This window comes from Neomonachus schauinslandi, chromosome 7 (assembly GCF_002201575.2).
Source record: "Neomonachus schauinslandi chromosome 7, ASM220157v2, whole genome shotgun sequence".
NCBI classification, from domain to species: domain Eukaryota; kingdom Metazoa; phylum Chordata; class Mammalia; order Carnivora; family Phocidae; genus Neomonachus; species Neomonachus schauinslandi.
The window spans coordinates 32,244,004-32,271,043 of NC_058409.1; the positions used below are offsets into that span (position 1 = coordinate 32,244,004).

The window sequence follows — 27,040 nt, forward strand, 5'->3', positions numbered from 1 at the left end:
TCCTGGGATCGAGCCCCACATCGGGCTCCCTGCTCTGCGGGAAGCCTGCTTCTCCTTCTCCCACTCCCCCTGCTTGTGTTCCCGCTCTTGCTGTGTCTCTCTCTGTCAAATAAATAAATAAAATCTTTAAAAAAAAATTCCATTATTAATGACTCATTGTCCATGCCCTGAAAGGAAATACGAGGGGAAGGGCAGGGAAGTGGCCCCTGCCAGGAGGGCCAGCTTGGGTTAGAATACTGGGAGACCCAAGTCTGGGGACCTAGTGCCCTCAGCAATGAGACTTTTGTGTGATTCTCTGCTGCCTCAGTTTCCTTATCCAGAGATGCTGTTTCCGGGGAGTCCTGATGCTGTAGTCAGAACAAGGCTGTTTGATTCATTCTATCTTCAGTGCTAATACAGTGCGGGGTACTTAGTAAATGTTTGGTAAATATTTACTCAAAGAATGCCTGGTTTTATGCATTGCTGCATTGCCCCCTCTCCACCCAACAGCACCAAGCCTAGCCAGCACATAGTAGGCGCTTTAAATATTTGTTGCATGAACGATTCTGTATACCCCCTACTGCTATTTCCAGTGCTACTTCTGACACATAGTAATCAATAAATACAAAGTGTTTGCTGAATGAATGTTTCTGATCATGGCTCCTTCCTCCCCTTACCCATTACATTGTACTCCATCCTTAGTAGGAGCTGGAAAAGGCTGACCTATTTTCTAGGTGCATACTACGTGCCAGGCTGAGCATGTGCTAAGACACCTCCCTCCCTCTCCTGTCTTCCTGTGGGGATTGGGTTCTCTTCAGAGTCCCCTGGGTAGTGGTTGCCATCTCAAGCTTGTTTCAGCCAGAGGAGAGGTAGGGTCAGTGAGCTGCCAAGCTGAAGTTGGGTGACAGACAAGGAGGCTGCCTATCAATCTCTGAGCTGCCCCCAGGCTCCAAGTGAGCACCGCACTGCACTCCTTGTGCTGGAGAACGGCTGACTATTGATAAAAAATGTCCCTTTGCGCTTTCCAAATTAAGACGACATTTAACTGAGTGCTGGCTGGCTTGCCTGCCCCCTCAGTCTCCCGGGGGACAGAGCCCATCTTGGTGAAAACTGTTCTGAGCATGTCCGAAGTCTCAGCTTTGACATCTTGGCTGATGCGAAGAAGTTTCTGTAACCCTCTTGTTCAGCACGCTCCGTTCTGTCACCATACGCCCTGTCACTCTCAGCCTGTTCCTGGGAAAGGGCTGAGTGTCCCCAGGCAAGAAGGGGGCACTGACCTCAAGTACGTACGTCCCCATGCGGACCGGACATCGGTTGCCCCAGAACAGAAACAGCTCTACCCGTGAGTTGTCCAGGGTCTGTGGGCAAAGCAGAACCGAGGACCGGCAGAGAGGATCGCAGGGGTCCTTGATCTTATTTAGGTCACAGAGCCCTTTGAAAATGTGGTGAAAGCACTGACTCTTCCCATAGAAAAGTGTGCTTCCTCCAATTTTACATACAATTCAGCTAATTCATGGATCTTGAAGCCCAACTGTGGACCCCAGGTTAGGAACTGCTGATATATTAAAAAGAACATTAAGGGCACCTGGGCAGCTCAGTCGTTAAGCGTCTGCCTTCGGTTCATGTCATGATCCCGGGGTTCTGGGATGGAGCCCCAAGTTGGGCTCCCTGCTCAGTGGGGAGTCTGCTTCTCCCTCTCCCTCTGCCCCTGCTCGCTCTGCTCATGCTCTCTTTCTCTCTCTCTCTCAAATAAATACAATCTTTAAAAAAAAAAATCATATGAATCCCAGATCCAGATCCTAGCCCTGCCACAGACACGCCATGTGGCTTTGCACAAGGCAGCCTTTTCAGTCTTGCCTTTTCCTTGGTGATATAATGTTCTGGCTCCTTATGACTAAAATTACCTGTGTTTGTGGAGGTTGAGGCCATGACTGAGACCAGTGCAGCATAACCTTTCATAGGTCAACACGTTCCTTGGAGAATCCAATAAGGACTTCATATCTTCTGCCTAGAAAAATGCCTATACACAAGGATTTGCCTGGTAATCACAAGGTCTACAGATTAAGGACTTCTGAACCAGAGTGAAGCAGTGATCCAGGGTCTCCAATGATCTAGGTGACAGCCATGATTCCAGGTTTCTTTTTAATTAATTAATTAATTAATTAGGTTCCGGGTTTCTTAGGTTACCTCTTCCCCCATCTCTTCTTCTCTCGACCCTCCCAACACCAGCTCTGCATCAAAAATCCACTAGTAATTGCAGAGGGGGGTGGTTGCAGTCAACATTGTCTACTCTAGTTCTGTGGTTTTTAGACTTTGATTTCACATAATGGAAACTTTTTTCTTCATAAGGACGTCTTAGCTAGAGCTCCAATACAGATAAAAGGGAACTCTGAAGTATTGGTTTATTGATTTATTCATTCATTCATGCATTCAACAAGTAAGTACACATCAGGTGTTGTTTTGTGTCGGTCTCCTGGCTGGTCAAGCTGGAGACCCTGCCTGCTCAGTCTCCCCAGCCTCTCTCATTGCCTTGGGGAGCCCAACAGCTTAAAAATCACAGATCTTGGAAGGAAATCACTGGGGCCTGAAGTGAGGTGATCAGAGACCCAGAGACTCTGCTCTTTAAGCCCTTAACTCTCGGGAGCCTTATTTTCGTCATCTGTAACATAGAATAACAGGATAATGGTGCCACATTGGATTCCAAGTTTACATGGCTTTCATTATCCTTGGTCAGGAGTATGATTGGCCCATTTCTGTGGACAGTGAACATGAATACTGGCCTCCAAAAGAGGACGGAAGGAGGAGCACAGAGAGGAATTTTTGCCTTCAGTGTCGAGGAGAGTCCCATGCTACTGAGAAGCTGAATGACTGCTTGGAAATTTCCAGGAAAATTATAAGGCTGAGCCTTGCTAAAATATTGGCTATTTCTTTGCTGCTTCCTGCCCTGGAAGTTTTCCTGTTGTCAGTATCGATTTCAGAGACCCAGTTCATACACTGTCCTCTAGGGCCTGAATTCACAGGCCCAAACCTGCTGCGACAGAGGAAGATTTACCCATGAACGCTGGGTCTGCAAACATGACTTCTGTACCTGAAGGGCTAATCGCTGGGAAAGGACAGGAGCCTGCAGAGGCCCAGGCCTGCGTCAGATCAGATCCCAGTCCCTCTTGTTTTGTGCTTGGAAATGCAGAGCCGTGCAGGCCTGAGCCACTTTAGAAATGTTCTTTCCAACAGTGTTTCATGAGGGGAACTCAGACAAGTCCACTACTGAGAAAAGCTCACCTGTGGGGCCTTTTCCTTTCCTTTCCTTGGCTGGCAATCTAGTGTCAAGGTCAAGGGCATAGGTTTTGGTGTTGGTCAGTCCTGGCTCCAAATCTTGGCTCTGCCTCTACTCTTTTTTTTTTTTTTAAGATTTATTTATTTTATTATTATTATTTTTTAAGATTTTATTTATTTATTTGACAGAGAGAGACATGGCGAGAGAGGGAACACCAGCAGGGGGAGTGGGAGAGGGAGAAGCAGGCTTCCCGCAGAGCAGGGAGCCCGATGCGGGGCTCGATCCCAGGACCCTGGGATCACGACCTGAGCCGAAGGCAGATGCTTAACGACTGAGCCACCCAGGCGCCCCAAGATTTATCTATTTATTTTAGAGAGAGAGAGTGAGAGAGCGTGCATGTGCAGGGGGAGGGACAAATGAAGAGGGAAAGAAGCAGAAGCCCTGCTGAGCATGCGTGGCCCCACCTGGGCTTGATCTCATGACCCCGAGATCTTGACCTGAGCCAAAATCGAGAGTCAGACGCTTAACCAGCTGAGCCACTCAGGCACCCCTCTGTCTCTACCCTTGATCTTGGGCAAGACCCTCTGCTTCTCCAAGCCTCATGTCCTTGTCTGTGAAATGGGGATAACACCTCACTCCTAGGGTTGTTGGAAAATTAAATTAAATCCTAGTGTAAAGCCTGGGGCCTGGTTCACATAAACATTCTATAAATAGTCATGCTTTTCTTAGCCCTAATTTTGCCTCCGAGAAGCAGATTATTTGATAATGTAGCAATAGAGAAATGGGGTCAAGAGTCCACATGTTAATCACTGTGTACCTCTGTGCTCTACTCCGGTCCAGGTCCAGCATCCCCTCTTGCCAGGGAATGGGTGACAAGGAACCCTCACTCTGTTAACCTCCCCTACCCTCCCCCACCTTGACAGGTGCACACAGGAGAATGAGCCAGTGCTTTTCCTTTATTAGTAGGTCAGAGAGCTTTGCCTGGCACCCCAGGATCCAGCCCCCACCCTCAAGTATGCGATGAGGCCATCCTTTCTTGCTTAGGACACTCCTTGGCATCTGTCCCACAGGGCAGACTGACCCCCTGTGCTCTACATGTGTTTTGCCAGCAAACACTCATTTCAGCCACACACGTCTCCGTCCTCCAGAAAACTCACAGGCAGAGCCAGCCCCTAACAAGGGGCTGCTTTGATCAGCCCGCTGTTAGTCGTGGGGCCCCTGCCTCCTCTGCAGGGCACCATCGGTCACCCTAAAGTTCTTGGGCCACCGCTGGACCGTGAGTTCAAAGATTTTAGAAAGCAGCTCATGTCCCAGGATCCTCAGGGCCTGGGCTCCCTGACGTCTCCCAGGGCCCCTGGTCCCTGGATCCACAGGCCCCTGCTGCTGCTGCTGCTGCTGCTGCTGCTGCCGCCGCCGCCAGTCCTGCCCTCGGCCCCCTTCGCTGCCCCCGGGCCCCCCTGTCCTTCCGTGCCCGAGGCCCCGCTGGTGGCCAGGTCCAGACTGAGGGTCCTCCCGCACACCGAGAGCCGCCGCAGCACTTCGGAGGCCGCCTCCACCGGCACGCCCGAGCGCTGCTCCAGCAGCATTTCCAACAGCGAGCTCATCTCCGAGAGGAAGGTGCTGGCCAGCCGCGTGCCCGTCAGGCTCAGCTCAGGCCCGGGCGCCTTGCCGAACGTCTGGAAGGTCCTGGGCTCCTCTACGGCCGGAGCGTCTGGTGCGAACACGTTGTCGCGGTAGTTGGTGGTGAGGGGCAGAGAGAGCCTCGCCATCCAGGCCGGGTCGGGGGCGCTCAGCCGGTCCAGGGCCAGGCCTGCACCGGGAGGAGGGGAGCCGGTGAGGGCCGGAGGGGGAGGGGGTGCGGGGGGGGGGGGGTCGGGGGGGGGGGTTCGGGGCAGGGCCGGGCGGCCGGGGGCGGGGCCGTGGGCGAGGGCTCCGGACAGAGGAGGGAAGGGAAATGGCGGGGCACAGACGGGGGTGGGGGGGGCCCCCCCGACGGGGCGGGAAGGAAGAGGCCCTGACGGGGAAGCTCGTTGGGCAGGAAGGCTGCCCACTGAAAGACCCGCAGGAGCTGAGCGGGGAGGAGGCAGGAGGAGGAAGGAGGCCTAGAATTAGAAATTGGCCCTTTTCTAAAGAATTTCCCGACCCTGCTGTGTTTCGGGCGAGGTGTCTTCCAGCCACTGCGGCGCAGCCAGGATTTTCACTCCCTCAGGGCACTAGAAGCTGCGGGTGGTGGGGGGGGAGCTCCCTTTTCTTAGCCCAGGCCGGAGTTCCTGGCTTGGTGTTGCCATCTGTTTGTATTCATAGTAATAGTGACCATTTATTAAGTTCCTCCACGCCAAGCAATTTAACCTCCACACAAACCTTTGAAGTGAAGAGCGCTATTCCATTTTATGAATGAGGAAACGAAGTTCCAAGAAGTTGAATCACCCCTCTACTAGGCAACCAACCCAGATTTGACCCCATAGCTGATGACTTCGGAGCCCCATATGCCCGTACCCTCCTACCCACTCTCTGAGTAGCTTCCCCCCGTTACCCCCAGGGCACTCGGGGTGCACACCTGTGACCTCCAGATTTCCCAGGCCTAGGAAGGTCTGGACACATCACTATGCCCTGAACTCCTCAACCTTTGCTTCTAAACTGCAGGAAACTCAGGCCTAGAGGCAGGCTAAGCACTGTCCCAGGAAAGGGACAGGGGCAGTGAAAAACTGTCCCCTAGATCCCTAATGCCACCACCACACTTTTCCTTTTCCCATCTCTTCAACAAGAATGCTATCTCAAAAAACTAGCCAGCCCTAGGCCGGGTGGTAGAGGCCAAGACAAAGAAAGACAATATAAGTCTTATGGTTAAGAAATTGTGCCTTAAAAAAAAAAAAAAAGTACAACATCCACTTCATCATGTGTTTAATGTTTGCTTAAGGTGAGCTGCTTTAGAATCTGTGCATATAATAAAAGACTAGAAGGAGGTATGTCAAAATGCTAACTGGAATTACTCCTGGACAGAAGTGATTTATTCTCTTTTCATTTACCTCCATTTTTCTACCTTAACCAAATATTACTTTTGTAATTTGGAAAAGTTATTCCAAAATACAGCTAATGGCTGTTTATATTGATAAATGAGTCTCTGTCTTGCCTTGTCAGGGAGGAGCTGTGAAGGCTGTGAGGCAGGGCAGGCCTCTTCCCACCTGGTCCAGCCCATGCCTGGGATTTAGTAAGCATTTCTTGAATGACTCAGTGAACATAAATATTAACCCTGGGCATTTGGGAAATGTAAACCTTAGTTCCCTGAGACCCAGGGGTAATAAGGTTGAAACTCTTTTGGTTACAGAATCAGGCCTTTGTACGAGGGTCAGAGAGCTTATGAAGCTTGGAATGAGAAAATTGCTAGAGTGTATGAGAATGGCTGAAAAGTGACGGGGAGTCCACCCAGAGGCAGGTGGATGCCGGGCTGGCTTGAACTTGATTTCCCACCTTTGCCATTTATGAGCAGTGTGACCTTGGGAAAATTGCTTAACCTCTCTGAGTCTCCTTCATGTCTCATGAAGTGTTGAAACAGTAGTACTCATCTTGTCAGGTTGCTGTGCGCAGTCACTGAGCTCATGCAACCATTAAAATGTTGTCCTCATCACAGCATCAGATGGATGCAGCCATGACCGCCGGGGTCAGCAAGCTCACCAAAAGCCCTTTGGCAGCTCTGCCCTGTGAGCAGCACAGGCTTTTCTATCCCTGGTGCCCTCATCATCCCCCAGCATCCACCATGCCCTCTGTGCTGTGGAAAAGCAGGACCATGTGGCAGCTGAGCACACAGGTTCCAGCCCAGAGCTGGCCGGTTCAGACATAATGTGAGCCAGAGAGGTCATTTTAAATTTTCTAGGAGGCAGGTTAAAAAAGTAAAAAGAAAAGGTGAAATCAATTTGTAAGACATTTTAAACGTAATACCATTTTATCATGTCATGAATATTTTTTAAATTAATGAAATATTTGACATTCTTAAGTCTTCAAAATCTGAAGTGTGTTTTATATGTTTATCACATCTTTTTAAAAATAATAAGTTACACTTTTTTATGCTTTTTATTTTTATTAAGTAAGCTCTATGCCCAAAATGGGGCTTGAAGATGGATGATTTTTTTTTTTCTTTTTAAAGTAATCTCTATGCCCAATGTGCAGCTTGAACTCACGACCCTGAGATCAGGAGTTGCATGCTCTACCCACTGAGCTGGGCAGGGGCCGCCATATATCACATCTTGATTGTGACTAGCCATTTGCATACGTGGCTAGTGGCTACTGTATTGGACCTCACAGTTGTAGAGTGTAGTAGACAATGCTGTCCTGTAAAACTTTCTATATGTGTGCTATCCAAGGCAATATCCACTAACCATATGTGGCTATTAAGTGCTTGAAATGTGGCTGGTATAACTGAGGAACTGAATTTTTCATTTTACTTAATTTTAATTAGATTTAATTTTACTTTTAATTTAGAGCCACGTTGTCAATGTTGGGAAAATTACTAAACAACCTTGCCCCTCAGTTTTTTCCTTTATGAAATGGTGATAGTGAATAATTCCTTCTCGTAAGATTTTCTCATGAGGAACATAGAACAGGGACTAGCACATAGAAAGCTCTCAATAAATGTTAGCTATGTTTTTTTAACCAAGGAAAAGGAAGTCCCTGCCATGCTTTCAGTGTGTTTGCAGCCAGATGGAGCACATAGGGTATGTCCAGTTGAGAAAAAGATTATTATACAGAAACAGAAAACCACAGTGTAGGTATGGACAGAGGTACGGTGTGTTACCTAAAGGAGGCTGACCAGTGTCCAGCTAGCACATTCTTTTTTAATTTTTTTAATTTAATTATTTTATTTTATTTTACTTTTTTAAAAGATTTTATTTATTTGAGAGAGAAAAAGAGAGATGGAGAGAGCGTGAGCAGGGGTAAGGGCAGAGGGATAAGCAGACCCTCCGCTGAATTCAGAGGTGAGGGGCGGAGGTAGAGGCTCGATCCCAGGATCCTGAGATCATGACCTGAGCCAAAGTCAGATGCTTAACCCACTGAGCCACCCGGGTGCCCCAGTTAGCACATTCTTGAATTAAAGTCCAGATTTTGTACTTTCTATCAAAACGAATTGTTTCTCTAGAAAATATTATTTTTGTTTCGATTAGATATGTTAACACATTAAAGAATTGACTCAGTTCTCAGGATGGGAGGATATTTAAACCCACCAAAGAAACACAGATGGGTGGTTTAGGAAGTAAAGGGAGGTCTCCTGATGGCAGGCAGGCCCAGGTTGGCTCCCCTTCAGTCACTGATGAGCTAAGTGACCCTGGGCAGCCTGTGGTACTTCTCTGAGCCTCAGTTTGCTTATCGCTAAATTGGAGCTCATAACATCTACCTCCAAAGACTGTTTAAAAGCTTAACTGAGCTAATGTGTGTAAGACACTTCCTAGTACCTGGCACACACCAAGAGCTCATTTACTATTCTTAGGATTTTTAAAATGAATAATCAAAGTAGAATCTGGTCTTTAAACAAATGAAGACTGTCTGAAGCGTTAGGGAAAGTAAAATGTTGCTGATATTCCTGCCCAGAAACAGAATGTCTGTGTTCTCCTGTGGAGAAGGCTGACGTCTGGACATGTGGGGGACTGTGGGGGTAGAAGCAGGCTCAGGGTCATCCTGAGGAGTCCTTACCTGTGTGTGGGTCCAACAGGCTTGACAGCTCTTCTTCTAGCAGCTGCTTCACGGACAGGTCCTCTTCAGGATCCAAGCACCCTTCCTCCTGGTCTGGTTCTGCCTGGCCACCAGCCCTGGCACCTGGGCCATCTGGGTCTGGGATTGCGCTCCTGCAAAGTCCACGAGTGAGGAAATTACACACAGATTCATTCATTCCTGCTCATGAACATTCTTCTACTCATGCCAGCATTCATCCATCCACTTAAGGAGGTGGATACACAGCCCGGCTTTCAGAGTCAGACCAACCTGGGTTACTTGGTCCCAGGCCTCCTGCCTACTCTCCATCTGTTGCCTCATCTGTAAAATGGAGGTAATAAATAACATCCACCTCAAGGGGCAGGCAAAATGAGACAGTGTATGTAAAGAAGCTGGTACCTGGCACCTTGTAAGCACTCAGCAAAAGAAGAAACAATGAATGCATTGATATTATTATTCACCATGGTCCCTCCCATTCCTTCGCATTGCCTGGCCCAGAGTAGCAGTGTAGTAACTTTGATTGAGACAAGGCAGTCATCTGTCCATCCAGCTATCCATCCACCTCCAGCCATCTGAGTATGAGCTCCAGTGAGAGCAGAAATTTTTGTCTGTCTCATTCCCTGGTCAGCCAGCGCTCAGAACAGGGCCTGACACATAGTAGGTGCTTCGTAAATACTTTGTGGACAAAGTGACTGAATATTCCCTACTCCCTATTTGAGGCCAAATCCCAGACCAGAAGCAGAAAGCCACTCAGACTCTCCCTGACTCCTGCTGTCTCCACCCTGGCCTCTCCCTCCCACAGACCCTGCCTGCCACCTGGGGGAGGCCAGTTCCTGGGACTGCCTCAGTATGGGGAGGCAGGTCTGGCCCCACATTCCAGCAGGTGGGAAGGCTCCCCGCGGGGCTTTAAGGTCTGGGGTCCTTTCTGCTTTTTTTCTGTGACCATTTCTGCTGCCATGAAGCGATCAGGAGGGAGGTGGCAATTTTGCAAGTGATGATGACAACAACTAAAGTTTATTAAGCAGTTACTCCCAGTCAGTTACTCTCTTTAATTCTAGGACTGCCCAAAAGTCCTAGGCTTTGCAAGTTATATGCACCTTATTCTCAAACTTTTCACATCTGTGAGGGGTTCTCCTGTTATCATTCCCATTTTGCAAATAAGAAAACCAAGGCTTGTGAAAATTATGCACCTTATCCCCACGGATTAAGTGTCAAAGCCCAAATTCAAATCCAGGCTGATGTGACTATGGAGTGTGTGTACTCACTGCTACTCTACACTACCACCCACCATCTTTGCAAAAAAGAAGCCATGAGTTGTCAAGGCAAGAGCACCGAACCTGGAGTCAGGTACCCCGAGCTGGTTCCAGCTTTGTCACTCACTGGCCATGTGACCTCGAACAAAGTCGCTTCAGGAGGAAAGGACTTTTAGCGTCAGCTGTGCACCTACTATGTGCCAGTCACTGGGCTATGAGCTTAAAATACATTTGATCGTTAAATCCTTACCCCAGCACTGCAAGGAAGTATGGTGACCTCTATTTTACAGGTAAAAAACTGAGGCCCCAAGGATTTACCTGGCTTGCTCAAATTGAACATAGCTGGGCTGCATCAAACTATTTAAAGCCCCAGTTTCTGTATCTGTAACAAAAAGGAGTTAGATTAGACGTCCTCTTGAGCTCTCTTTAATTCTAGGACTGCCCAAAAGAACACACCTACACACTCATGGCCTCAGCCAGGGAAACTTCATAATTGCTTAAGGGTCAAGACAAAGAAAGCTGAAAGTTACACACTTAAAGCCCATAGCCTAGCACCTCTGCAATCAGGGGGACAGATAGAACCTCAGGGATGAAGTCATTTCCTTAGAGACTCTGGGTCCTGTAAATACTATAAATACAGTTGCTCCAGGACCACGCTGCCTGGGATGGGGGGATGGATGCTGTCCGCTGCTCTCCCAGGCGGGACGCTGTCTGGGATGTGCTCACCCTTCCTCAGATCACAGAGGCTCCAGGGGTCAAGGCAAGCCGGTGGGGGCTTGAGAAGCCTGTGGGTCCATGTGTTGCTTACCTGCCGCCGCTGGGCTTGGCCAAGTACTTATTTCCCCGGTGGTTTGGTTTGGGCTGGAATTGGCCCTGATGCAGCAAGGACAGCAGCTGGGAGATTTGCTGCAAGACAGGAAAAATCTGTTGACTCCACACAATTCCGACCCAGCACACTTCCTTGCCGGATGTTTCCCTCAATGCCGGCGCTTTCTTTTTATAGTCTTTCCTCCAGCTTCAGATGTTTGTGTGATCAGAGGGGGGATGGTGAACAGTGACGGAGGCAGGGACCTGTGCAGGCAGGATCTTCGCTTTGCCGTGTCACCACAGGACCTGGGAGTCTGAGGGAGAGAAGGGGGACCCCCTGGGCCCACCCCTCCTTCTCATTCCGAGTGACCGGCTCCCGCTGCAGTCTGCGGGATGGGGCTGAAAAACGCATTTCCTGACCATAAATTCATTATTACTTCGATAAGGATTATCTTAAGGGGTTATTTCCCCACCTTCAGCAGTACTCAAACACTCAGCCAATTTTGGTGGGGCCAGATGCAAGACTCTGCTCTGGAGAAAGCAAAATGGTATCATCCAATCATTCATTTATCCATTCTTTCATTCATTCAACAAGGGTGTGAATGAAAACAGAAGGCACTGCAGGCTGAAAGTCTGGAGGAGAGGGCGGAGGTTCAGAGAGGCTGCAGAATGGGGCAGGGGTCAGGCGAGATGTCAGGGCCAGACCCTGCAGGGCCTTGTGAAGGCGAAGGCAACAGACCAGGTCTCGGGAGGCTAAGTTCTAGTTCAAGGTCATTTCTAGTTTGTGTAATGTCAGGCAGATTTTTAGACATTCTCAGACCTCAGTTTCCTCGTCTCTAAGTTGGAGCTGGAAATACCCATCCAGCCTTCTTCACAGGGTGGTCAGGATTAATTCACCCAGTGGTTTGAGAATTTAAAATGCTCAGAGAATGCAAGGATTATGGGTTGTTACTCTTAGGAATCCTGGACCTACCCCCAGTCTTCCCTGAGAAGGCTCAGGACTTCCCACTCAGCCTCTCTGGGCAGCTCCAACTAGATAGTGCCAACCTCAGGGGACAGTTGGAAGAGGGCTGGGGCCCAGTTGCCTGCCTCAGGGCAGATCACATCTCCTGACCCAGGCCCAGAAGCCCTCCTAAGGCACCTGCCACTCTTCCAAGCGTTAGCTGATAGTTCAGGGACACTCCCTGAGTGTCACAGCCTGAGCATAGTGTTGTTGTTCAGGGTCGTTTCAGAGTTAGAGTGCAGCCTCTGCAATCAGTCAGACTCGGATTCAAATCCTAAATCTGCTGCTGCCCCAGTTCCATCTGGATGGCCTTGAGAAATTACTTAAGCATTTTGAACCTCAGTTTCCTCAGCAGTAAAAAGGGAATAATATCAAGGCCCATGTGGTTGTAGCTGTAAGGATCAAATGAGTGAACATATATAATTCATTTATTTATTTTTTTAAACTTTTCTAAAGTAATCTCTGTGCTCACTGTGGGACTCGAACCCATGACCCCGAGATCAAGAGTCACATGCTCCACTGACTGAGCCAGGCCAGGTGCCCCTATGATTCATTTATTAGTAGATCTTTTGACAAGCACTTCATAACTGTAGGGTGGTATATAATCTCATTTAATTCTTATAATAACCCTAGGGAAAAGATACCATCATACCCATTTTGCAGATGTGGAATGTGAGGCTCAGAGAGGCTACATATCAGTTAGCGTCAGGGCTAGAATTTGAACCCAGATCTGACTCACTGTGGCACTGTGCTGCTGGAAAGACATGAGCATTAGGCATATTGCCTCCTACCCTCACATTGATCCCAGCTGGACACCCTTCTTTCCATCACCCCCGTGGGTTCACCCCCAGTGCCTGCTCTCTGCTGTCTCTGTTCACCAACAACCAGCAGAGTGTTTGGTTCAAAAAAGCTCACTCAGTAAGCATTTGAAGAATGAATGAATGAATGAATGAATGAATGAATGAATGAGTAAATGGCTCTGGGCAACCCCTGGAGCTACATAGGGCTCAGGGCAAGACTCCTAAAAGAGCAGTGGGGCTCTCTCCAGGTGGCTTCCTGGGGAGGATGTGGGGGAAGGAAGCTGTGTCCTTGCACCACAGGAAACCTGAGTTGATTGCTTGGCCAAACAGACGTGTGTCTTGAGTGGGCAGCCTGGCACAGGGAAAGTTATCTGAAGTACAGAGGAACAGATATGGGTGTGAGATCAGGTACCGTCCCTGAGAAAGATTTCCCATTTCTGTCCAGTAAATCCTAGGTCACTAGATAGTTTGTCCTTCATTATTCCATTTAATCCTCAACCCCTGGGAGGTAGCACAGGGTAAGTTTAGAATCATAATTGCCATTTGAGGAAAATGAGGCTCTGATGTTGGACAGACTTGCCCAAGGTTGCCCAGCTCCTGAGTGGCTATGCTGAAATTTGAACCTAGAGCAGACTCCCAAGTTCTGAGACTGTTTCCACTGCCTCATTCTGCAGGCCTAGCCAACAAAGTCTAGTCTCAGGCAAGTCAAATGCAGCCCCTGAGCGCAGGGGCAATGCTGCCCATGCTGGCCTGCTTCATAGGAACGCTGCCCAGACGACAAGAGGGCAGGAGGAGATGAAGAGCTTTGCAGAAGTCATTGTAACCATTTGCTGAGTGCTGACCGTGTGCTGGACATTATTCTAGGCTTTAAGTGCACTCATTTCATCTTCAAGCAAATTTAGGAGATGGGTGCTATTAACATAGATATCTTCAACAGAGAAGCTGAGTAACATTCCTGTGGTTCACAGCTAGGAAGAGGTGGGGTCAGGATTTGAACCCAGGCAGGCTTATCCCAAAGCTTGTATTCTTAAACTTTTTCTGGGTTTCACTTGTGCCAGGCACATTGAGTATGTGCTTTATAGGAATTAACTGATCAAATCCTCAGGACAACTCTGCAAGACAGATGCTCTTACCCTCATCTCTGTTTTATAGGGAAACGAAGGCTCAGAGACAGTAAGTTGCCCAGGATCACACAGCTAGATTTCGTTAACCCCAGAACTGTGCCCTCACTCACTGCATCCAATGTACCATAAAGTCCCTGGAGAGCCTCAGGAATGAATGTGATGAATGTAAGGGTAATAGGGGTGTCTAATGTAGTGGTCCAGGGGTGACCACAGAGAGAGCTGCCCACACCCGGTTACCTGAACAGGAGGAGAGTCCATCGTGAGCTCCTCGACAGGGTTCCGCTCCGCAAAAGCAGCCACAGATAGCCGGACCAGGCTCCGCAGGATCTGACGGGGACCTGACTCTTTCTCAGGGGTCACTTTGCCGTTGAGGTTCGGCTGCCGCCTCAGGGTTGCAGAGGAGGCCGGTGGGCTCAGTGGGACCTCCTCGCTGCCCAAGTCTCCTGGCAGCCTCCCTGTGGTGCTGCCCATAACCTTCGGGGGCCTTGAGCGTGGCTGGCCCATCACAGGCTGGGACTCAGGAAGGTTCAGGTTCTCCCGGGAGGCGTTCCTCTGCCTGGGATGGTTGAAAAGGAGGTTGACAGTGTCTTGCAGCACCTCTCGGCTCTCAGCCTGTGCCCCCTGGTTGCCTTGGTTACGCAGGGTTCTATACAGCGTTGGCGTGAGGTGCAAGGGGGCCTGCAGGCCCGGGTCCCAGCCTGCTTCCATCATCCCTTCCTTGCCTGCTTCCTTGTGGGGCTGCCCGACTTCGCCAGGCTCCTCCACCCGGCCCCTGAGCACAGGGACAAGGTGGATATCTGCCTTCTGAATGTGTTTCTGGGGCCTTTTGGGCTGGTGGCGGTAGGTAGATTCAGCCTCCCGACAGTTGTAGGCCCCGTTGTCCTTCTTCTCCGTCCTGCAGATGGACATGATCAGAGCCAAGATCAACCCAAAGATGGCCAGCAGTACGACCAGGCAAATCACTGTCAGCACCGATGTGCTCAGGGTCCCAGGCTCCCGGGCCCAGTCCCTCAAGTGATCCACACTGGTGACAAACAAGACCCTCAACAGGGCTTGGGTCTGCAAGGAGGGGCTGCCACGGTCTTCTACCACTATCTCCAGCTCCCACTCACTCCCAATGAGGCTGCTGGCATTGGTGATGTTGATGAACAACTGCCCCAGGTGGGGGCTGAGGACAAAGAGATGGGCTTCATTCCCGCGCCCAATGCTGTAGAGGAGCTCTCCATTGGCCCCTGAGTCTGCGTCTCTTGCTACAATGGTGGCCAAAAGGAATGGCCGGGAACCGTGGGTTGTCAGTGGTGGTGTGTCAGCACCCGCTGGAACCAAGCCATTAGGAGTTTCAATGGGTACCAGAAGGTGGCCTGTGGAGGCATTTACGAGCACTGAGAGGCTGGCTTTTCCATCACTGAGTATAGGATGAATCACCTCTGGGGCATTATCGTTGACATCCAAGAGGCTGACCCACACAGAGACGCTGGATGCAAGCTGGGGCTGGCCCTTGTCCTCTGCGATCACGCGGAACTCAAAACTGGCCATCTGTTCATAGTCTAGTGACCTCTGAGCAGTGACATCTCCTGTGTCTGAGTCAATAGCTACCAAGTGAGAAACTGGGGAGTCCTGGATACGGTATGAGATTTTTCCATTTACGCCCAAGTCTGCATCCTGAGCCTTGATGGTAATGAGGTGAAGAGAAGGGAGGTTGTTCTCCCGCGTAGAGACCTCATACCTGCTCCTCTCAAACACAGGTGCATTGTCGTTGGCATCGCTGATCTGAATGCTGAGCTGTTTCTTGGCCGATAATGGCTGGAGTCCTTGGTCTTGAGCCAGCAGAGTGAGGGTATATTTGGGCCACTGTTCTCTGTCCAGTGTGGTGTTGGTTAGCAGCATGTATGTGTTGCCGTTGGTCCTTTTCAGCCTGAAGTGGCCCAGTTCTTGGCTCAGCCAACAGTGGACCCGACCATTGTTTCCTGAGTCCAAGTCATCTGCCATGACGAGAGCAATGAAACTATCCTTTGGAAGAGCTTCTGACACCAGTGATGGCTGGGAGGCCCATGTGATGTGGATGCTTGGGGCATTGTCATTGACGTCCAGAACCTTGATGAGTACTTTGCAGTGGGCTGGAATGGGATTGGGACCTAGGTCCCTTGCCTGGACGTCCACCTCATAGGCAGGATTATTTTCGTAGTCTAGGGGTTGACGCAGAATCACCTGGCCCGTCTTCGCATTGATACTGAAGGTGTCCAAAACCTCTGGAGGCACATGCTTACTGAGGAAGAATTCCACCTCCCCATTGGGACCTTGGTCAGGGTCCGTGGCAGTCAAGTTTATGAGGAGAGTACCAGGGGCAGCATCTTCTTGGATTTCTAGTGCCAGGGAGCTCTCAGCAAACACAGGGCTATTGTCATTGGAGTCCAGGACATTGACCTTGACCAAGCTGGTGCCTGACTTGGGGGGTTTCCCACTGTCATAGGCAGTTAGCACCAGATCAAAAAATGAGTGGATTTCCCGGTCTAGCTCCTTCACCACCACAAGTTCTGCATGTTTGGTCTCATCGGGCCCCACGATGACATCCAGGGCGAAGTGCTCGCTGGGAGACAGCGTGTACGAGTGCAGGGTGTTGGGGCCCGTGTCTGGGTCCAGGGCTCTGTCCAGGGGGATCCGGGTGCGCAGAGAGGCACTCTCAGAGATTTCCAGCCCCTGCTCACCTTTGGGGAACTGTGGCTCATGGTCATTGATGTCCAGCACCTGGATCTCCACATGGATCAGAGCCAAGTCCCCCGTGGCAAGCACGTCAAAGGAAACCAGGCAGGGATCCTGTTGCCGGCAAAGCTGCTCTCGGTCCAGCCGCCTCCCTGTGCTAAGCAGGCCATCCTCAGGATCCACCTGGATGGGGAGTGCCTGAGACAGCTGCAGGACCTGGAAGGCTGCCTTCGTCTGCCCGCGCCTCTCCTCCCAGCCCAGTTCCCGGGACAGCTTCCCTATCACTGTGCCGGACGGCACCTCTTCTGCCACTTGGTATTTCACAGTGAGAGTGGCCACTTCCTGACCATGCCCTGGAAGGAACAAGTAGCCGCCTGACCCCAAAAGCCCCAGCAGAAGTGGCAGAAGTCGCATCATGCTTACCGCCAGAATGGGCTAGACTCAGAAACCACTACAGTTCTTCAAAGGCTAGGCAAGTCCTCCAGTGTTTCCCGAGGGGCTTGATTAGCCCCGTTCTCCTGCCCCCAGACCAGCTGTCACAGCCTCGTCCCATAATTAGATGGTGATGGAGGTAGCAGGATTCCCAGGCAAGGCCATCTTCATCTGAAGAGATCTCAGAGGTCCAAGCACTGATGAAGTGGGCACCCGTGGGTCCCCTTCAGTAAATGATGGACAAGAGCCGGTCCAAGAGGGACTTGACCCAGTAAAAGCAGGATGTGGGGATCAGACTTCCAAACAGTTGCTGGGCTGGGGAAATGGAGAAGCAGCTTTTTCCTATGGAAACCCCACCTACAGGAAAAGGGAGGGCTGTAAGTTTCAATGCCAATTAGAGAAAGAGGGCTTCCCGTAAAGCCCGAGGGGCCCGCAGCGGAGGAGGATGGGCCAGGGCTCCAGGGACAGGCCGACGGGAAGGTGCTATCCACGCAAGGCAGCCCCTGAGGGAAAGGGAGCCGCTGTGTAGGCAAGTGGGCAGAGAGCCTGAGCCCCTGCCTGCCCCCATGGAACTCCAGGCCCTCCTGGGCATGTCATGCTCCCTGTGTCTCTCCTTTCCGCTGCTCTCTTTGTTTCCCTCATATCCTCATTATTCCTCTCCCATTCCGGTCTTTTCCCACACTCATCTAACTCAAAGTCCTGACTCTGCCCTGATCACCCACTTTTGTCCTCGGGAAGCAGCTGTGATTAAGAGAGCGGCCACAGGGGCCAAACTGCCTGGGTTCAAATCCTGACTCTGCAATTTACCAGCTGGGTCACGTGGGACAAGTCACTTACCCTCTCTGGGCTTCCACCGCTCCGTCCTTATAGAGTGTGGATGGGAATAAGAATAGTAGCCCGCACAGCAGGAAATTGTGAGGACAGATGAAATGATGTATGAGGGGCTGGGTCCTGGCTCAGAGGCACAGGCAATGATGTTTTGTGAGCCGTGGGTGTTGAGAACAGAATAGCTGGTCTCACCTTGTAGCTCTGGCTCTTGCACTGGCCCCGGGGCAGTCCCTGCCCACAGGGACCCGTGAGGGTGCCCATGGCCTGGGCTCCTGAAGCCTGGGGATCTCTCCGACCTGACCATGTACCTTCCCTCCCCCTTCCCTTCCTGCTCGCCAGCCTGGAGGCCCATTGTTCTCTGCATCTGGTCCAGCCTGAGTCCCTATCTGGGGGAATCCCCGGCCTCCGGCTCCCTGCCTCCAAGGTTTTTATACTTGTCCCTCTCCCACACTTTTCTCGCCTTATCCTTCCCTTCCCCGGATTCTTCTCTCCGCACTGCTGTTTATGACTGAGTCCCATGAACAGTACTCCCTCCCCAGCCCCAACACTCCTAGGGAGGTGGACGTTTTCAGGTGTGCCCCCCCCATTCACCTCCTCACAGAGGTGAGGCCCAGGATCACCTGGGTGGCATTTGAGGGGGCTTGTGGCTTCTCATTTCCCTCCTCACTTGCTGCACCCAGCACCCTCCTGGTCTTAGACCCTGCCTCGGGCTGAGTCTAGAGGTTTGTAAAACACTGGAAGTGATGGGAATTTAAGGCCAGCTTCCTTTAGGTGGGTGTTTGCAACTGAGTCCTTGAGGCTGGAGGTGCCCATTGGGACACAGGGGACCCCCATCAGGGCCTGTTGGCCTCTGGCCATTAGGACAGGGGCAGCAGAGGGAGGTTCCTGGCCTTAGAGCCATCTGTGCCCATCCCTGCCCCCCATCTTTTCTTTCCCACGCCCTGCCCTTCACTCCATGTTCCACTCTGGAGGTTTCCTGTCCTTGTCACTTGTTGAACCACAGTAAGGGCCTGAATCCATGGGGCCATCTTCTATAGTATGGCCTTAGAGACAGAACACCTCAACAAGCTTGGAGACCTTGCACAAGTCACTTAACCTCTCTGGGCGTCGGTTTCCTTCTCTATAGAGTGTGGCTGTGCCCCACCTCATGAGATTGTGGTAAGAATTCAGTGAGATGCTACCTATAAGGGCCCAGCACAGGGCCTGGTACAGAGAAAGCACCCATTCCATGTTACTGTAGCTTGTATTATTTTCCAGGTTTTATGCCTCCAATGCAAATGGTAATGACCTTGCATTTGTCCCTTCACTGTTTTTTTTTTTTTATTATTTATTTATTTATTTATTTGACAGAGAGAGAGAGAGAGCACAGGCAGGGGAAACGGCAGGCAGAGGGAGAGGGAGAAGGAGACCCCCTGCTGAGCAAGTAGTGAGGCTCAATCCCAGGAACCCGGGGTCATGACCTGAGCCGAAGGCAGACACTTAACCGACTGAGCCACCCAGGCGCTCCCTGTCCCTTCACTCTTTTCTCTGCCTCTGTGGCCAAGAAAGCTCATTTTCTAGGGCTTCCTCAGCCCAGGCTGGGGCCAGATGCTGCCTGTGCTTCAAGGGGAGCCAGCACAGGCCCCAGGGGCCTGCTGCTCAGAGATGTGCCCTGTGCTTACCGCCCTTGGGTGACAGCCTGCATGGCAACCTCACTCTCTGGCTGTCACTTGTCCTATCATGTGCAGCACAGCTAGCAAGACAAAGTGACCCACACAAGTGGCTTGCAGTCTAAGGGGGGGGGCGGAGAAAAGGAAAGAAGGGGGCCCAGTGGCTCTGTGTTTGGGCCTGGTGGTCAGGGGAGGCTCCTCATGGAGGGCACTGGGCCAAATCCTGAAGACAGGGAGGAGTTAGCCAGAGGAAGGTGGGTGAGCAAAGGAGAAGCAAAACAGGCAGAGGGAGCAGAGTGGACAAAGGCCAGAGGTGAGTGAGCTGGTTCCTTAACAGTATCTCAAGAGGGTCTGTGTGGAGAGTGGGGAGGAAGAAGGAGGGCGAGGGATGTCAAAAAGGGCTGCCAGACCCTTGGAGGGCCTGGAGTTCCATGCTAAGGATTCGGACCTTGTCCTGAAGGCCATGGGGAGCTTTCGAACGGCCCTGAGAAGGAAGATGAGGACAGTAGCTATATGGCAGGCCTTGTCCTGAGTGCTTTACCTACATCCTCCTGTGCCACCCTCGTACCCGGGCCATCGGGATAAAGAAGCTGAGCACAGAGGGTTAGCTAACTTGCCCAAGATCACGCAGATTGGACCTCCAGAAAGCCCCTTGGGCTGCACTCTGGAAAATGGATTAGAAGAAAACAGAGGAAGGAGAGGGGGAGGGCAGTTGGGAGTAATGCAGGGGAGTTTGGTGCAGAAAATTCTGGTGCTGAGAATGTTTCCAGAATGCCATCTGGTGGCCAAAGGCAGAGAAGAAAGGCACAGAAGCAGAGAGGTGGGTACCTGGAGCTCACACACATCCACAGCTCTAGACCTGTGCTGCATAGAACACAGTGGAAGGAGCTTACACAGGATGACAATCACTTATCATGAGAAACCTAATGTGACCTACTGCCCACTGAAGAAATTATGGAATTCATGATTTTACCAGTGTTAACGTTTATATTCTTGAAAGGACATTGTTCTGTTTATGCTCTGTGTGTCTGCGTTGCCTTAATTATACCATGGATGCAAAAAATGGACTCCCAGGTCACAAGAAACGCGCGCGCGCACGAGTGATGAGGAGGGGCAGAGGGAGAGGGAGAAGCAGACTCCCCGCTGAGCGTGGAACCTGATACATGGCTCCATCCCAGGGATCATGACCTGAGCTGAAGACAGTCGCTTAACTGACTGAGCCACCCAGGCGTCCCACAAGAAAGTTTTTGAATTTAGATTTCACAGACAGTTTTTATGGTTGTGGTTGGTTTGTTTTATTCACACTGGGGACAGAATCCAAAGCCAGCAAACAAGGTACCAGATTTTTTAGGCGATAATCTCTGGGAATGAGGTCCCCACTTAGTAACTTTCTCTCCTCCTTTCTAGCTGCAGGGGTCAGCCACATGTCGAGGGATGAATGTACTTTCACTGAAGTTTGTCTGGAGAGCCTTCGTCCCTCTGAGTTTGGAAAATAGACTTAAAGTTGTACAGGTACTCTGAAATAGGTTTGGAAAAGCTAAGGATGCCTCCCTCAAGTCTGAAATATTTTTTTAAAGAGGGCAGGATCTGGGCTGGTGTTTGGAAGTCTGGCTCACCACCAACCTTGAGGTCATTCACGCTTGGGCCCTTGGCTATGCGGAAGTGTTGGGGGATGAAGTGGGAGGGGTAGGGTCAGGTCAGGATTTTTTCAAAATGCCTGGTGTCCTGAGGATCCTTGACGGGTCACACCAGCAAGGTGGGACTCTGACCCCTGGGGGACTCTCAGGTCCGCTGGATGAAGGCTAGGATCATGCCCCACACTATGAACATGCTGCTCAGCTGGCTGCCCACCCTCCGGGCTCCTTGGGAATCTGCCCAGCAGCTGCCACAGTCACCATCGCTAAGGCTGCTTGGTGAAGCTCAGAAGCTTCATCTTCTTTGGGATCATTCCTGTTGGGAGGGTGACAGGACCACCCAAGGTCAGCCTCTTTCTTTTAGCAAGACCTTGTTGAAATTGGAGCCAGTCTGGCCAGGAATCTTGACTGGGAGACTCAGGTAGATGGGTCACCTGCTCCTGATGTGGCACTTTGTGGTGTTTGTTGGGACAGATGACAGTTGTCCACTCCCACACAGTAACACCTCTTTCTGGGCCCAGTGCAAAAAGAAAAATGTACTTTGTAGGTGGAAATTGGCCAAAAAATAGAACCTTTCAAGAAATGAAAAGGCTTTGTGTCTTGGTTGTCTTGCTTAAGAGTGGTAGCTCTCAAAAGGGGCCAGATATCAGAATCACTTATCCGAATACCAGGGACAGGGTGAGAAAATTCATACTTTTCCCTCTCCCGAACTGCCAGCTCCATTCCCCAGACCCTCCCTTCGAAAAGGCTTCCCCTTTCATTTGGGACAGAGTTGGGGAAGTCGATTGGAAGTTTTTTCTGGAAAGAGAGGCTTAATTGATCTACGCAATAAAAGGAAAGTAGGAGAGGGGCATTGATGAAGGCTGAGGAGATCATGGAGGGGGTTCACAAGAGAACAAGGTGGGGGGCTATGAAGGAAGTAGCGTGAACATGAGGACTTGCCAATGAATCATTGCGAACCATGCATCTCCTTCATGATTTTCAAGAAAAATGCAAGAAGAGACTCAGAATTTATTTTGTGCTTTAGTAACCATAACTGGACCACATAAATTCTGAGTTGATAAGTGTTACCCATATGTTTTGTCTCTCTCCCCAACCTCGGAGGGCAAGTGGGCCACTTCCAGCATATAGATTTTAATTCTGATATACAAGACACTCTGACATGTGCCCCATCTCCACCCCAATCTCATTGAGAACCACTGATTTAGAACTTCTTAGAATTGGGGCGCCTGGGTGGCTCAGTCGGTTAAGCAACTGCCTTCGGCTCAGGTCATGATCCTGGAGTCCCGGGATCGAGTCCCGCATCAGGCTCCCTGCTCAGCGGGGAGTCTGCTTCTCCCTCTGACCCTCCCCCCTCTCATGCTCGCTCTATCTCATTCTCTCTCTCAAATAAATAAATAAAAATAAAATCTTAAAAAAAAATTAAAAAAAAAAAAAGAACTTCTTAGAACTGCTAGCAACTTTGTAAGGGCCAAAACTCTACAGCCATCTGGCTTTTCTTTTCTTTTTTTAAAGATTTTATTTATTTATTTGACAGAGAGAGACACAGCGAGAGAGGGAACACAAGTAGGGGGAGTGGGAGAGGGAGAAGCAGGCTTCCCGCAGAGCAGGGAGCCCGATGTGGGGCTCGATCCCAGGACCCTGGGATCATGACCTGAGCGGAAGGCAGACGCTTAACTGACTGAGCCACCCAGGCGCCCCTCCATCTGGCTTTTCTTACTGAGCATCCTCCTGGTCGCCACCTCTCTCTCATGCCTGTGTCACTGCTCAGCAGAAGCTCTGTGCATAGCTGGTTCTCCCCCCCCATATTTCTGCAGACTCTTCCTTTGGTTTTCCTTCCTTCTGACTCCTAGGGATGGGCATGTCCCCAGATACTGTCCTCAACCTTCTCTTCTACATAGGGTTATTAGACCAGAAGTTGGGTGTCAGATTTAGCAAATAAAAACACAGGTGCCAGTTAAATTTGAATTTAGGTAAACAATGACAATTTTTTTAGTGTATTTTTACCGGGCAATCCTACTCAGAAGTAATATATACTCTCAACAAGAGTTTCTCTTCTGTTTTTCTGTTTTCTTTCCTCCTCTCCCTCTTCCTCCTTCTTTCCCTTTCCTCCTCCTCTTCCTTCTCCTTCTCCCCCTCTTCCTCCTCCTCCTTTTCCTTCTTCTTTAGAATTTTGATTTACACAGTGAATTTGAAAATCTATCAGTGAACACAAAAATCAAACATATTGACTGGGAGCATCATCTGTGCATGAATATTCAGAAGCTGACTGTGTTGATTGGCCTTGTTATGTATTCAGCATTTCTGGGTGACTCCAGGATCAAACTGTTCTCACACTGACAGAACCACCCTTGGGGAAGCCTGGATCACACTCATTCATTAACTTATTCGGTCATCCAGTCACTCATTTATCTGGTGGAATTTAGCATGTTCTTCTCTATTTACAAGGTCAATTTTTTTGGCAAGGGAAGTAGCTGAAGTTGACCCACATTTTCCTTTCCTCTAAACCATTGGTTTGGTTTTCTTTCTTCACATAGAATCTAATCAGCCTAATTCTTGCCTTGCTTCAGAAAGGTTTTTGCAGGAAGGAAAACGAGTCTTCCCGTCGTTACATAAATTCTCATGGGGCTTCCCTTTATAAGTTTATGACAACCAGGAGTTGAGCCTGGAGCTCTGAGAGAAATAGCCACACACTGATTTATGATGGCAGCCGCTGCTAAATCTCACCCCTCTTTCCTTCTTACAGAGCCATGTTACCTTGGGGTTACAAAACTCTTTTCACTGTTATTCAGGGGAATAATAATAAAATGCCAGGTTGCAAGTATAAACATGATCATTCTGTGCCTATTATTGTAAATCAAATTTTACCTTGCATCAGAAGCACAGAAAACATTTTATGCTGTCAGCCACCTCAAGCCTCTTTAGGAGTCTGTTTTTAGATAACCCTGGGATGACCGGAGGTATTGTTTGAGCTGCCCTGACGAGGGAGGCTGGTCACACAGGTGATCAATTTCTCCTTACACACCCAATTAACTATTTTCCTTAAGCCAAGTGTTAACTTGATCTAAGCAGAGCATTGGGGTTAAGGATGTGGGCTCAGGGCTGCAGTTGCCTGGGTCCAAAGCATTTGTGTGACACTGAAAAGTCACTTCACTTCTCTGTTATCAGTTTCCTTAGTTTTAAAATAGGAATGATAATGATGATGGTAATTTGTTTTCAGGTTCTGTAAGGTTTAGTGTAGTCAATACACAGCATTTAGAGCAAGGCCTGGCATGTGGGTAGCCCTTTAAGGTTTAGTTATTTATAATTGTGCTTTTAGGGTAGTAGCTCCTCATTTGTTTTTGACCCTGAAGCCCCCATTGGAAAGAAAAACCAATTTTTCCGATTCCCATGTGAGGATTAGAAACCTTTTAAGATCTACGTGGGGAGTGAACACACATGACAAGATGGTAGTGGGAATCCAGTGATACTCCTGTCTTAGAGTGGGGCTCACCACTGTCCAGACCTATCCCCGAGTTAGGGCAGGGCTTTTCCTTCCACACTGCTACCCATCTGTTGTCAAGGCTAGTTTCAGGGCTGTTCAGGAATGGTAGCCACTGAAAAGGAGACTGTTAACAGCCGGGCAGGTGGGATGAGCTCAGCAAAGTCTCTGGAACAACCATTGCATGCCCCGGTGATGGATGACAAGTGCAGGCACTGATAAAAGCCTGCTGGTCCCTCCACTCACCAGCATATTCGGACTCACTCCTGCTTCTCTACTCAGTGGTCCAGCCATGCATGAGTCCTGACCTCTGTTCTAGGTCACACATTCCATCCTCTTCTAGCGTGAGGCTCCATCATCTACCGTGCTTGGGGACAGGTGATGGGGGTGTCTTTCTTTCCCTCTGTATTCTCATTCTCACCTAGCCTTATGTCATAAAATCTAATCCTAACTTCCTTAAGGTTTTCCCCTTTCTTTTTTCTTTTTTTTTAATTTGAGAGAGAGAGTGTGAGAGAGAGAGAGAGAGCATGAGTTGGGGGAGGAGCAGAGGGAGAGGGACAAGCAAACTCCTCGCCCCAGGGAGCCCAACACAGGGCTTGATCCTGGCACTCCGGAATCATGACCTGAGCCGAAGGCAGATGCTTAACTGACTGAACCACCCAGGTGCCCCATCCCTTTAATTCTTTTTCTTTTCTTTTTTTTTTTAAAGATCTTGTTTATTTATTTGACACAGAGAGAGAGACAGCAAGAGCAGGAACACAAGCAGGGGGAGTGGGAGAGGGAGAAGCAGGCTCCCCGCTGATCAGGGAGCCCAATGCGGGACTCGATCCCAGGACCCTGGGATCATGACCTGAGCCGAAGGCAGACACTTAACGACTAAGCCACCCAGGCGCCCCTTCCCTTTAATTCTTAAGGCAAGAACTATTTTGTTCTCTCTGTCTTTCTGCTACAACAAACCCAATTCTCTTAGAGTCTATAGGAGAGTGTCAACCTAACGAGGAGCTGGTCCTAATCCTGTATGTCACCACTGTATGACATCAGTCAAATCACCTCACTCCTTAGTGCCCCAGTTTCCTCATCTGTAAAATGGGGAGACAAAATTGCCTCAGTTATGAGGTCCTGGGCATTTAAATGAGATAATGCATGGAGACCTGTGTGGCTCGGTCATTTGAGCGTCCAACTCTTGGTTTCAGCTCAGGTCATGATCTCATGGGTTGTGAGATCGAGCCCCATGTCGGGCTCTGCTCTCAGTGGGGAGTCTGCTTGAAGATTCTCTCCCTCTGCCCCTCCCCCCACTCACAGGCTCCCTCTCTCTCTCTCAAATAAATAAATAAATCTTAAAAAAAAAACCTTAAAATAAATAAATAAATGAGATAATGCATGTTAAGTGCTTAGCACAGTGCAGGGCCGGGCTCATGGAGAAAGCTCAATTTAAAAAACTCTACGGGCACATAAAACTGAAGACCCAAAAGGCTCTTATTTTTATGGAGTCTAAAACTAAAATTTATTAGAAAACTCTCTTTATCCATTCCTGACCTCAAAACTGGACTCTAAATATTTAGTCCAAATTATTAACACTGCTTTGAAATTCTCTCTTCTATTCCCTCCATCCTGTGACCTCTGACATGAGGTCATGACATGATGTCATAATTCACCTCCTGCTCCGATTTGTGAGAATTTCCCGAGCTGGTTCTTAGGCTCCCTCACTTTTTGCATCTGGGAGGTCACTGGCAGGATACATGATCTCACCTGTGAACACTCAGAGGTAGGGTTGCCATACATTTTGCTCTTGGTTTTACTTCCTTTGCCTAACATGAATAATGATATTAGTGAATGGCTTCAGAAACTCTTCTTCCATCTTTGCGTCTTTAAGGAGTATGTTTCTGGTTTGGGTGTGGCCTGTGACAGTATGGAAAATTAGGAGTGATTATTTGCATCTCAATAGTTTTCCCTCTGTGGCAGTCAGGTAAGCCCCTGCAATGCCCTGATTTACCCACTTGGTTTTTCTTCTCTCCCGGGTGCAGGACCAGCTACATAATTTGTGGAGCCCAGTGCAAAATGAAAATGGAGAGCTTCCTGTTGGAAGATTAAGAATTTCAAGATGGCCATAGGAGAGCATTAGACCAAGGGCAGGGCCCTTCTAAACCTGAGGCCTTCCTGAGAACAGGGCCCTGTGGGACTACACAGGTGGCTGACCATGAAGACAATCCTGCCCAGAAGGCAGTGGTGGTAAAGACCTTTAGAATCCTGTAGGCTTGGATTAGAGGCCTACCTCTGCAAGTTGCTTTTCTTGGGGGAGAAGTATATGATAAAGAGGACACAGGAGCTTATTAGATCATTAGGGGCACATTAGTTTGATGGTTTCCAGGAACCAGA

At 49.7% G+C, this 27,040-nt stretch overlaps 1 protein-coding gene across 1 annotated transcript; it reads right to left on the reverse strand.

Moving 5' to 3' along the window:
- Positions 1–4,572: 4,572 nt before the first annotated feature.
- PCDH12 (protocadherin 12) lies at positions 4,573–17,279 on the reverse strand. Its single transcript, XM_021702007.1, has 4 exons — positions 14,178–17,279; positions 11,015–11,112; positions 8,936–9,087; positions 4,573–5,063 (listed from the first exon to the last, which is right to left on the reverse strand). The coding sequence occupies exons 1-4, from the start codon at positions 17,055–17,057 to the stop codon at positions 4,573–4,575; spliced, it is 3,621 nt and encodes a 1,206-aa protein (XP_021557682.1). The 5' UTR covers positions 17,058–17,279.
- Between the last annotated feature and the right edge of the window lie 9,761 nt (positions 17,280–27,040).

What these genes read in the sequence shown, in the direction of transcription:
- PCDH12 (XM_021702007.1), bottom strand. Translation starts at nt 17,057, where the DNA reads ATGATGCGACTTCTGCCACTTCTGCTGGGGCTTTTGGGGTCAGGCGGC. An exon ending in TGGACTCTCCTCCTGTTCAG is followed by an intron (nt 11,113 to 14,177) that starts GTAACCGGGTGT and finishes CCTGTCTTGCAG; the next exon opens with CAAATCTCCCAGCTGCTGTC. An exon ending in CCTGTTGGACCCACACACAG is followed by an intron (nt 5,064 to 8,935) that starts GTAAGGACTCCT and finishes CTCCCGGTGCAG; the next exon opens with GCCTGGCCCTGGACCGGCTG.